Raw genomic sequence first — 12982 nt, 5'->3', positions numbered from 1 at the left:
TATGTGATGTCTTCTGTGTCTAAATTGGGGCTCAGTTTGGAGAGCAATGATCAAAATGATATCATTCAAAAAGGCTATATTGCATGTGAAGACAGCAATACTCACCCGATAACAACAGGGCAGTTCACTGGCAAGTAATGTAGACAGTTCTGACCGATTCAGTTTTAAATTATCTCCCTCCTCGGCTGAGTATTTGTGAAAAACACCCAGGAGATTGTAGACTGCAGATTCCACCGCTGCCATGGTTCAAACTCAATTCATCGCCCTTCACTGAATGTCTATATAATCGAGTAAAAGCTTGATGAACACCAATAGCTATCACAACTAATGTGTCTTCTGGTCACGCCTATTGTCACGTCACCTTATAACAAGTAGACAGCTGAAGGCTACAATATTAAATGACTTGATTGTTAATGTATATGTGACACTGCCAGCAGTACTACAAAAGAACTGACTGTGGGCCTCAAGTTTCAAAACGCCATTAGATATCAACACTGTAAAAAATGTAGGTCAGAGAGCAAAAGTATCCCAAGAGTATGAAAACATACCTTTGTCTAAGGACATGTATAGTCCTACATGTATTAAAGAAGTATGAAGGCTGCCATTGCTAATCTCACCTTTTGAAAATGCTAGTTCCCCAGATGTCATGCTGATCCAGTGGCTTCATTACTTTCTAAGTCAGTGACAGCCAAACAGAATAAACAGAGCAGGACCTATTACTGAGCCTTGCGGCACATCTCTAGTGACTTGACTCTGTTCCAAATGTACCCCCTTTACAACTACACTCAATATGTCTCCTTTAGCTAACTGCATTTCTACTAAACCATCCAGAAGTCCTAGCTTGTACAACTTTTTTATGAGCTCATCATGTAGAACCATATCAAATGCTTTATGGAAATCATGATAGCTGCCCTAAAATTTTCCACTCGCCTACTCGCATTTTGCGAGTGAAAAATGGTTTCTGGCGAGCGTGGGCTGCCTTAGAGCGGGGGTGGGGGGGGGGGGCGAGCACTGCTGGCAGGTGAGGTTAAATGGAAGCTGTTCTCCCAGCTCCCAGTGATCGCACCTGGGGTAAGAGAGAGTGGAGGAAGAGGCGAGCTGGCTGGATCACAGAGCGGGGATTGCCTGCCGTAACAGCTTACATCTGAATTACCGTCCGTTCATGGTCACACACAGCCCCGCCTCCTGACACCTGTGACAGACAAAACACATCCCAGCATTGGACCGGCGTTCTGTCTGTCACAGGTGCCGGGTCAGGAGGTGGGGCTGCGTGTGACCATGAGTAGACGGTAATTCAAATGTAAGTTGTTATGGCGGGGCAATCCCCACTCTGTGATGATCCAGCCACCCTCTCTCTTCCTCTGCACAGGTCACGTTGCAATGATGGGCACAGGCGAGGCTGCATTGGTGGGCACTGATCACGCTGCATTAAGGGGGACTGGTCACGCTGCATAGATGGGCACAGGTGAGGCTGCATTGATGGGCACTGGTCAGTCTGCATTGATGGGCACAGATGAGGCTGCATTGATGGGCACTGGTGAGGCTGCACTGATAGGAACAGGTGAGGCTGCTTTGATGGGCACAGATGAGGCTGCAATGATGGGCACAGGTGAGGCTGCGTTGATGGGCAATGGTGAGGCTGCATTGATGGGCACTGGTGAGGATGCCCTGATAAAGTTGTTGTTCATATTTATTTTTGTAACTTAATTCTGCATAAAACATTTAAGTGTCATTTCATGAGATGATTTAGAAGGGCATGTTTAGGGGCGGAATTAGGATCTGGGCTGGGTAGGAGTTCTGTGGTGCAACTGGTGGCGAGTAACCCTTAAGGTCTGACTAGTAGCTCAGGACTTGAAATTTTGAGCCCTGATGATGTTAACAGCACCACCCTCCTCCAAAATATATGTAATATAGACAAAAAAAAAATCAGGGCTCATTCTGTTATAAGCAGTCCATTGCTTTGTGTTACTGCACGTGTGATAAGATGTCAACTCCATGGACAAAACACATAACCAAACTGTGCTATTGTTGTAATGCAGGTCACAGGCCATGTGTTTTGATGTGCCATAGAGCAAGCATGTTGGCAGCTACTGCATTTGTGAGTAAGGGTCCAATTCTAAATAATGGCACTGCAATGCCTCACAAAAACATCATGGGCCCCTGGGCAAAGTAATGCAGTGGGGCCCTTACCAGCCTGCCCCAATATACGCACCTACTTTCAAGAATTAAAGTATAAATAGTTGTTCGAATTAAACATATATTTATTAAAACTTTCAATAAAATCGATTTTAAACAATAAGAAAACATACCATAAATCAAAGACTAATCAACACAAAGGGCACAGTTGAGGGGAGGAGGCAGAATGGCACAATACTGGGATCCAGAGGGCACAGTACAGGTTCCAGGATGCTGCCTATGACACAGCCACCCAGGGACAGCTTAATAGAAAGTCTGACTATCCCAGCAAATTCGGGACAGTTGACAAGTATAATGTAATCTAAGATTATCATGGGGCCCCTGGGCACTGCCAATGCATTAAGACAGCCTTGCGATTGTGTAGCCCACTGTAACATACACAGGTGTGATACTAGCCATAATCAGATTAGTCTAACTTTCTGGGATTTCCAGAAGGTAAATTAGTGGCCTGGGATTTTTAATTGCCACCAATTCTGTTGTTGGATTCTGGATGCCTATCGATGTTGTGATCCACTCTTGTTGAGACCATTCAAGTTAACTTCAATGAAGCCTTTTATATTACATCTTGCTGAAGCGAGGGCCACTCGGTCACCAGCAGCCCTGAACCTCCCGCCATCAACCGCCGGAATGGACACAGGCTTACACAGGCTCTCCACAGAGGGAGAGCGCACCTGTCAGTTCCTCCCCCTCCTTCTCTCACTGGCTGACTCAGGAATGCGAGTGGCGTTCGCACAGGCATCCGCCCGCTCTGCTCTCTCCTCTGTGTCCCTATTGGTAGGGAGAGGGAGCCAATCAGGAGCCAAGGAGAAGCAGCAAAGGACCCTGGGACATAAAGTCTTATCTAGTGAATTGAGAATAATTTTGCAAAGTAAACCAACCCCATTGTTTTTGCTGTACTTATCTTACCTCAGTGTAATACAGTGTTAAAGAGAAAATGCTTCCTGTAGCCTAATAATATTATACAGGATTTATATAGTGCCAACAGTTTGCACAGTACTTTACAACATGAGATCAGACAGTACAGTTACAATACAATTCAATGGCAGATGAATAAGAGGGCCCTGTTCATTAGAGCTTACAATCTATATTTTAATACTTGTCCTGCCCACTCACCACCATTATTGTTGTCTTAAAGAGCTAAACAGGCTTAAAGTGATACGAAAGAGGTTTATATTTACCTGCTCTATACAAGGATATTGCACAGAGCAGTCCCTTACCTCCTCTTCTAGGGTCACACGCCAGCATTCTCTGCTCTTCCTTTTCTGTGTGCTATGGGGACACACATGCAGGCATCCTCCTTAGCTCGGCTGTGTGCATCTATATACACACACAACATAGCTTAGTCCTGCCCCTCACACTCTCTTCACTGGATTTGACTGGCAGCAGCAGGAGCCAATGGCTCCCGTTGGCATCAGGGTCTCCAGTGAATACAGGAAGAGGAGAGAAGAGCTGCTGCAGACAGCACAGCGCTGGATTGAGAATGGGCTCAGTTAAGTGTTTAAGGGGGGCTGGAGGAGCTGCTATTGAAAGGCTTTTAACTTAATGCAGAGAATGCATTATTATTATAATTATTTTTATACAGGATTTATAAAGCGCCAACAGTTTGTGCAGCACTTTACAACGTGAGGGCAGACAGTAGAGTTACAATACAATTCCATGCAGGAGGACTTAAGGCATTAAGGTAAAAACCTTTTAATTAGCACCAATTTAAAAGTCTTTAACATTTGTCTTACTTCCACTAGTGTTGGATGCCTGACCCCCCACTTTGCGCTGTGCCTCCCTCACCCACCCTTGCCGGAAACGGTGGTGAAGATTTGCAGGATGGGCGGTGGAACTGATACGTATTACGGCCCCTTTCACTTGTGCGACTTGTCCTGCGACTTGGGACTGCAAAGTCACATGATAAATTGTACCCCATGATTTCCAATGAGTACTGTTCATATCTGTGAAACTTCAAATTAGTCCCTGCACTACTTTGATCCGACTTTAATGCGACTTGACTCAACATTACACAGGCATTGCTTCAAGTCGCGTCAAAGTAGCACAGCAAAGTCACGTCAAAGTCACACGACTTTCAGGTTGCACAAGTGTTAAAGGGGCCTAAGTCTCTTTTTTAAGAGGGATCAACCTAATTTATATCCATAATGATTACCCAAACACGGTGCAATTTTTTTTGTAACTTATTTTATCTGAGTTATCAATTAGGAAGGTTGATGACTGTGCTATTGGAGAATGTAACAGCCTCTAGAACAGAGGCTCCTAACCTTTTCACAATTAATGACCCCCAATCGATTTGTCAATAAATATGTCCCTATGCCCCCTTCCTCAGACTGTTAAAATTATCATCTTTACCAGAAGAATCATAAGGATTTATTAAAATAAAAATGACAATTTAAAAATACACAAGCTATCTACAACTAATGAGATTTTTGCAGTTGTTTTGTGCCATCAATACATGGAATGGAGGTCAATTACTCACAATTTTACTCATATACCATCAATAATGCAGAGCATTCTGATTCAATATTGTTAAATTATTCAGAGATCCAAACCTATAATTCCATCATTTGATTTCCATAACCCCAAGTGGTATAGCTACCTCTTGATAATAATGTCTGATCTAGATGTTAGCACCTACAACTACTATAGTACAGTATAAAACACGTGTAAAATGCGTATATATGCATTAAAAATGGCTTTCAAGTCCATTCCAAGTTTTTATTCCAAATCCGTAATTACTAAAACTGCATTTTAGATTTCCTTTAAAGCGAACCAGTTAAATCTTCAGAAACACATACCCTGCAAAAGAAGGGTGTAAATACTCACCATTTATGGTACCCACACTGCCAAACGTCACTCTACTCCAGCGGAACTGTCCACCAAAACCAACTGGGAAACCAATACTTCTAGAAGTGTCAGTTTTCTTGGTCCCAGGAAGCTCTCATTCAGGCTATCAATAAAGAGGAATTAGGTCAGCAGAAGAAACCAATGAGAGCGGTTTCCTCAATTTTGGGAACCAAGGAAATTGTTAGTCAATAAGTTTCCAGTTTCCCAGTGGACTTTTGGGAGCCATTATTACAGGGAAAGTAAGTATTCATAGCATTCTTCTGCAGGGTATTTGTTTTGGAAGATTTAAAGCTCAGGTCGGGTTTGCTTTAAATGACATCTCAACTACACTTATGAACTTCTTGACCTAAAATTATTTTTTTTTACCAGGATTCTTCTCAAGGATTTAAGTTCTGGAAAAAAAAATGATGTATGAAATAAATGGATCTTTCCAGGGTATGAGAATGAAAATTAACCTAGGCAAAGGGATTTCACAATGCCGTTAATAGTACAATATAAGCCATAGACTAATACATTTTATTTTGTATTCTTAGTTTGTCTGATTTCCAGGAAGAGGTCAGATATCAACAATACACTCAACAGCAACACCACAAAGTCTTCAAAGCTCATAAGTCCTTCACTGTCTTTTTCCAAGTCTTCCATTAGTTCTTTGTACTTTGGTTTTGTATCTTGACCCTGCAATGAAAACAGAGCAGCTGTTATGTTTAAAATGACATTGTTCAAAAAAATTAGCAGTCAGCCATGACACCTTCTCCTGAAAAACGTCTAAAAGGTTAACAGTGGAAGAAAGAGGATTACAGAATAAAAGTCTATATGAGGTTTACCAAGAAAAGTGCATATCCAGTGAGGCAAGAGGAGGAAAGAAGGAGATTAATCAGCTGAGAAGCCTGGATATATACCCCAGAAGAGGAAGGCCTTTTTAGCCCTGGAAACAGGTCTATATTGGAGGTGAGTGCAGTGGTAAAAGGTGGTGGGAGTCACAGCACATTAATGCTATAGAAGTCTCACAAGGGTGAAGGACTAAGGAAGACTGGCACAAGATGTACATCTAGAAGGAATATTATCATTTGAGTGGAAGAATGATGTGCCGCACATGAACTGTGTATTCACATATGGATTGTGTATCTTATTTTTAGTTTTAACACATGAAGGAATGGATCATGTCACTGAATAATTTATTTAGATTTATTTGAATTGATTCTATACACACACACTTAACGTTTAATTTGTTTTTCCAGTTATGAAAGACGCAGCCGATATATATATAATTTTTTTACTTAGTGGGAACACAATAATTTGGCCTGCTGCCATCTGATAGCACTTATCATTTTGAAACACATAAGGTAAGGGAGCGTGGGATAATACACACTGGTCTAATAAAATGAACATATTGAAGTTATATATGATTTTTTCCCCTTTCTTTATTATGCTTGGAACAAAAATAAAATTTTTAAAACTATATATATTTTTTTTTGGTCAAGTAATTTATTGCATATGGATATTTTGTGTTTTGCTTTTCATCCAGAAGGAAAAGCTCTCATCCCCTTTTCAGTTTTTCATCTGTTTATTTTTATCTGCTCTGTTGAAAAAGGCTTTCGGGCTAGTTTATACTTGCTTCAAAACATGGCTTCAGGCTTTGTTAAAGCTCTCTAAACGCCAGTCAAAGCCCCTGTCACTAAATAAAATGGTTAGCTTACAGTTTACACCTTGCGCTTGCATGGTGCTTCGATGAGGCTACGGTGGTGCTTCGATGGGGCTTCAATGAGCCTTTGGTGGGGCTTTGATGAGGCTTCGGTGAGGCTTTGGTGGGACTTTAAGCAAGCTTTGCCATAGACTTCTATGGAGACTTTGAAGATGCTTTGAAGCACCACTAAAGCTACATGGGGTATAATTTTTGAAGCGAAGCCAAAGCAATGCAAAGCAAAAGCAAGGTTTAAACAGGACTGTAAGCTAACCATTTTATTTAGTGACAGGGGCTTTGACTAGCGTTCAGAGAGCTTTAACAAAGTGTGTCCGAAGCCTTATTTTGTAAACTAGCCATTAATGTGTGTTGAAGCCGAAGCAAGTGTAAATGAGCCCATACATATTTTGATAGATCAAGTGGAAATTGACAAATACAAAGAAATGATTTAGACCCCTTTCACACTGAGGCAGTTTTCAGGCATTTTAGCGCTAGAAATAGCGCCTGTAAAGCGCCTGAAAACTGCCTACCATGCCGCCTGAATGTGAAAGCCCGAGTGCCTTCACACTTGGGCGGTGCGCTTGCAGGACGTTAGTATAAGTCCTGCAAGCAGTATATTTGGGGCAGTTTGGGAGCGCTGTATACAACGCTCCCAAAATTCCCCTGCCCATTGCAATGAACAGGTAGCGCTTTTGAAGCGCTTGAAAATCGATTTGGAAGCACCGCAACATGGGCGTTTTTAACCCCTTCTTCGGCCGCTAGCGGGGGTTAAAAGCGAGCGTCACTTTACCGCTATTGCACTGCGGGCCCCAATGTGAAAGGGATCTAAGAGCAGTATCTCTCCTCTGCCTTTTCCTGACGAAACCTTGATTTTTTTACTCATAGAGCAAGAGTCTGAAGGCAAACAGCTTCTGCTGTGGTCTTTTTTGACAGTGACGCTAGCGCCATGGATTCACCCTGCATTCAAATATTTATTTATAAAACAAATTATGCACAAAAAAGCAAATATAGCACATCACTTTAACAATGTATCAACTTAAAAAATTTTAATAAAAAGTGTAAGTATATTTTTTTTAAAAAGCGCAAGAGATGTTATTTATTATCAGTGTGATGTGTCCTTTGTGCTGCTGTCTTTCCAGAAATCTTCCACCCCTGATTTCCCTCATGCTTGCCACCATATTATTCTAAAGAGATGGGGGTAAATAGAGCTGAGAGAGCTGTGACAGGCAATCATGCAGAGTGCCGACTATGTCCCACCTATATTCAATGTAGCACCCTCAGTGTACAGAGTAGGAAAATTTAGTTGGGCTCCCCTATAAGCAGAGGAGCTGGGGTTAATTTGTTTGTCTTAGCTGAGCAGAGCTCCAATGGTGGGGCCTCTGTTATCTCCCCCTGGTTTCTAGAACTTACTGGAGGTAAAGCCCTGAAGGTGGGGAGACTGACCACAAATGTTCTGGAGGTCCAGGGTCCAATTGCCTGGGGGGGGGGCTACTGAAAGAAAGAGAGAAAGAGCTGCAGACTCACACCCCTTTCCAGCCTTCCAGCCTTAGCTAGGCTTAGTTGGAGCTACCTTGACAGTCAGGAGCTGGGCCTGTTCAGCAGGAAGTCTGCGCAGCAGCCATCTGGACTTCAGGATTAATTCAACAGGGATTTAGTGAGTAACCTTCATTTTTCACACTCCAAGCTTGGACAGAGGTGGGGGGGACAGCAGGGTGCAATACTCTGCTAGCCTGTAACCCGGAGACAGCTTAGAGACAGTTCACAATTGTTAAAGCCATCACACACCTCTAGCCTGGGTCCAAAGTCATCCGGGTGCATCAGCATATCCTTATGGATCAGCACCTGCACTCAACAGTTGGGACTTTCTTTTTGTTATTTGGTTAGCTGATCTATCAATCCTATGGGAGGACAGCATATTGATGTTAATCTCTAGCAGCCAGAGAGAGTATCAGGTCCTCAAATTTGTTTTCAAGCTCCACAGTTTGGGCAACCCATGCTCCCATTCCCCATCCACATTTTAACAAAATACCCTGGACTGGTCCTTGAAGTCTGTGTTAACGTTGCAAAATATCTGTTGCCTGGCTGTATGTGTAAGGGGGAGACGAAAATCAAGCGGCCCTTACTATAGTTTCTATGAATGAAAGGCAAGCTAAAGAACGGAGGATGGGGAGAAGAGCCTCAATTCATGGATGATAAAGATTTCTACTAAACCAGGCTTTAAAAAATAATTTTCACCTATCTTAATAATGTAACACAAACCTCGACTGTAAACATGCTGATATCTTCAATAGATAAAATACCTATTTGAGATCAAACCCTGCCTCCCTACAAAAAACTCAAAACAAAGCAAAACATATGTTGTTCAGTTTTTTTGAAGAATAAATGATGTCTGATGAAAATATTGTAATTTTGCTAACTGCCAAGGAGGCACAGCTACGCTATATAGCCAAAAGTAAGTGGACACATGACCATCACACCTACAATATAAAAGCTTGTTAAATATACCATTCCAAAACCATGAGCATTGATACACAATTGAGCAGCACTTTGGGGCTATAGCAGGTTCCACTGGAAAGCGTGTCAGGGTCTGTGGCCCATTTAGTAAAAAGAACATTTTTTTTCAATAGGGTAGAGGTCAAAGCTCTGTGAAGGCAACTCAAGTTTCTCCATACCAAGCTCATCAAACGATATTGTTATGGACCAGACTTGTGGGCACTGTCATGCCCAAAAACTGCCATCACAAGGTTGGAAGCACACAATTGTATAAAGTGTTTTTTGGATGCTTTAGCATTAACAAGAACCCCTTATTAAAAACACCTGAACTCAATCATTTGGAGGGCTGTCATATACTGTTCGACCATATAATGTGTGAGATTATCAGGTAGCCACAAACTTTTGATCATATAGTATATGTATGCTTACTGGATGTGTACTGCAGTGACACAGTAGAAGGGAATCAGTTGAAGTTCTGTGGTTTCTTGTTTTACATAAGTTTAATTTGCACTGATTTAAAGTTAAATGAGTCCTAGAAGTACAGTGGGAATGTTTGAATGAAGGTACCCATGATGATACATAAGGCTTGAAGGTTTCTTCCATACACACACAGTAGTGTACATTGTCTGCAGAGATTCACTGAGATTCATGCTGCAGTTTAGTATGACAAGTGCTCTTGCTGAAATGTGATCTTTGATGGCTGGAGCAACTTAATGTACTGTACAACAAGGGTTATTATAAACTCACTTCCAAAGGGTGGAAATAGGGTAGCAATGTGCACATAATGCAAATATAGAGATATCCTTTATTTCAATAGCAACATTTTTAAATTATGCAAAATCTCAAATACTAGTGCATTTCCGGAGGGCATTCCTGTTGTAAACTGAGAATCCCCTGTAGGAACACAATACTGAACACGCTAGCTGTTACAAAGTAACTGAAGCAGGTGGCTGGAACAGTGAGTTTTGTGACCTTGTGGGAAACTGACACAGAACAATGACAAGAAATCTGGTTTTACTTCCACGATCTTTATTTTTGCTTGTACATGTAGTTCCACAAAGGAGAATAATGTCAGCTTATAATACTGTCTTACAACACTGCACATTGCCCTGAACGTTGTGGGAATGCTTTTCTTCAGCAGGGACAGGGAAGCTGGTCAGAGCTGATGGGAAGATGGATGAAGTCGAATACAGGGCAATCTTAGAAGAAAACCTGTTATGCCGCGTAAACACGATCGGACTTTTTACCGCAGACTTTGTCAGGCGGACTTTTCGACGGACTTTACGACGGACTTTCCAAATAAACGGACTTGCCTACACATGATCAACCAAAGTCTGACGGATTCGTACGTGATGACGTACGACCGGACTAAAACAAGGAAGTTCATAGCCAGTAGCCAATAGCTGCCCTAGCATCGGTTTTTGTCCGTCGGACTAGCATGCAGACGAGTGGACTTATCGACCGGACTCGAGTCCATCGGACAGATTTGAAACATGTTTCAAATCTAAGTCCATCAAACTTTTGAGAAAAAAAAGTCAGCTGGAGCCCACACACGATCGAATTGTCCGACGGACTCCGGTACGCCGGACCAAGTATGCCGGAAAGTCCGCTCGTATGTACGCGGCATTAGAGTCTGCAAAAGACTTGATACTGGGGCGGAGGTTCACCTTACAGCAGAACAACAACCCTATACATACAGCCAGAGCTACAATGAAATAGTTTAGATCAAAGCATATTCATGTGTTAGAATTACTCAGTCAAAGTCCAGACCTAAATCCAATTGAGAATCTGTGGCGATACTACTATTTATTTGTAGAAAAAATTTGAAAACCATTTATCATTTTCCTTCCACTTCACAATTATGTGCGACTTTGTGTTGGTCTATCACATAAAATCCCAATAAAATACATTTACGTTTTTGGTTGTAACATGGCAAAATGTGGAAAATTCAAGGGGTATGAATACTTTTTCAAGGCATTGTATGTCATACATTACATATATGACCATAACGTTTTATTAGAATCACTTTCAATCATTGTTTTTTGAACATATATGAATTTGGTATTAGTGCTGCACTAATACCAGTTATTACTTATAATATTGTCTTGAAGGTGCAAGTTCCCTCTGAATGGTAGTTTCATGATGGGTCTCTACACCAAAGTCATGTGAAATTGCAGGTGTGATGTAGATCATACTCAACAAATTGGAGTAAAATAAGAGTACATAGTAAATAAGACATACACAACACCTAGCAGCCCCTATAATAACCTCTAAACATGGCTCTCAATTGGCAGTATGTTTGCTTTCAGTGCCCAGTACTGGTATATTTTGGCACAGAGCCCCTGGCTTAGAGAGGGATATCCCACTGTAAAGCATCCCTCACACTAACCATTCATGTAATCCTAGCCATAACATTACCTTCCATGTAACTCTAATGCCGCGTACACACGATCGGACTTTCCGACAACAAAACAGTGGATTTTTTTCCGAAGGGTGTTGGCTCAAACTTGACTTGCATACACACGGTCACACAAATGTTGGCCCAAAATTCCGAACGTGAGAATGCGGTGACGTACAAGACTTACAACGAGCTGATAAAAAGGAAGTTCAATAGTCATGTGATATCTCCATTACGAATGCTAGTTTTACAAGACTGAGCACTTCCGGCTCGTACTTGGTTCCGAGCATGCATGAACTTTTGTGCGACGGACACATGATCAGAAAGTCCGACAACAAAGTTTTGTTGGCCGAAAATTTGAGAACCTGTTACCCAACATTTGTTGGCGGAAAGTCCGACAACAAATGTTCAGCCAACAAGCTCACATCCAATATTTCCCATCGGAAAGTTTTATGTGTACGGGCCTTAACACTAACTCTGGTCTGTCTCAACTATTGTCTCTTCTGGTCCTATCTACTGTCTCCTAGTAACAAACAGACAGCTGGAAGATATGGGGTTAAATACCTTGATAAATAATGTATACATGTCACTCCCTACTGTCAAAGTGTCTGTGTCAGAAACACATGTAGATCTATAAAAGACCTGACCGCGGGGCTCAATTTCCAACATGCCATCAAATAATAGTGTTATCCATGAAAAAAAAAATGTTGGAGTTGGATTTTGTATTAATAAACTCCTGGCCAACCATTGTTAACATTCCAGGTGGAATGCCTGTGTCTTGATTTCATAATTTAAAAAATTCACTAAGCCCCACTTATATGTAAATCCCAGTTTTAGAAACTGAGAAAAAAAAAGTTAATTGGCGGTATTAACAAATACAAACATATTTAAATTTACAGAAACTATCCTTATACTCATATTAAAGCGGACCTATGCTTTATGGTTTAGCTCTGCTGTATGATAAAAATAATGTCTTAAAGGGAGGCAAATTGCAGATAGGGCAGTCCTGAATTGATTAAATGGACCTGTACCTTGTAGGCAGCTAAGGATGAGCCGAACACCCCCCTGTTCGGTTCGCACCAGAACATGCGAACAGGCAAAACATTTCTTCGAACACGCGAACACTGTTAAAGTAAAGTCTATGGGACTCGAACATGAATAATCAAAAGTGCTAATTTTAAAGGCTAATATGCAAGTTATTGTCATAAAAAGTGTTTGGGGACCTGGGTCCTGCCCCAGGGGACATGTATCAATGCAAAAAGAAGTTTTAAAAACGGCCGTTTTTTCGGGAGCAGTGATTTTAATAATGCTTAAGGTGAAACAATAAAAGTGTAATATTCCTTTAAATTTCATACCTGGGGGGTGTC

The 12982-nt window shown here is 41.5% G+C and overlaps 1 protein-coding gene across 1 annotated transcript in view; it reads right to left on the bottom strand.

Moving 5' to 3' along the window:
* Positions 1–2290: 2290 nt before the first annotated feature.
* SNTN (sentan, cilia apical structure protein) overlaps positions 2291–12982 on the bottom strand; it is a 29655-nt gene continuing 18963 nt past the window's right edge. The window contains exon 4 of the mRNA XM_073592172.1: positions 2291–5718. Within this exon, the coding sequence (XP_073448273.1) occupies positions 5560–5718 (159 nt within the window). The 3' untranslated portion in view covers positions 2291–5559. The remainder of the gene's footprint in view (positions 5719–12982) is intronic.

The sequence above is a fragment of the Aquarana catesbeiana genome, linkage group LG07 (genome assembly GCF_042186555.1).
Source record: "Aquarana catesbeiana isolate 2022-GZ linkage group LG07, ASM4218655v1, whole genome shotgun sequence".
NCBI classification, from domain to species: Eukaryota; Metazoa; Chordata; class Amphibia; order Anura; family Ranidae; genus Aquarana; species Aquarana catesbeiana.
This window is presented reverse-complemented; position numbering and strand designations above follow the sequence as displayed.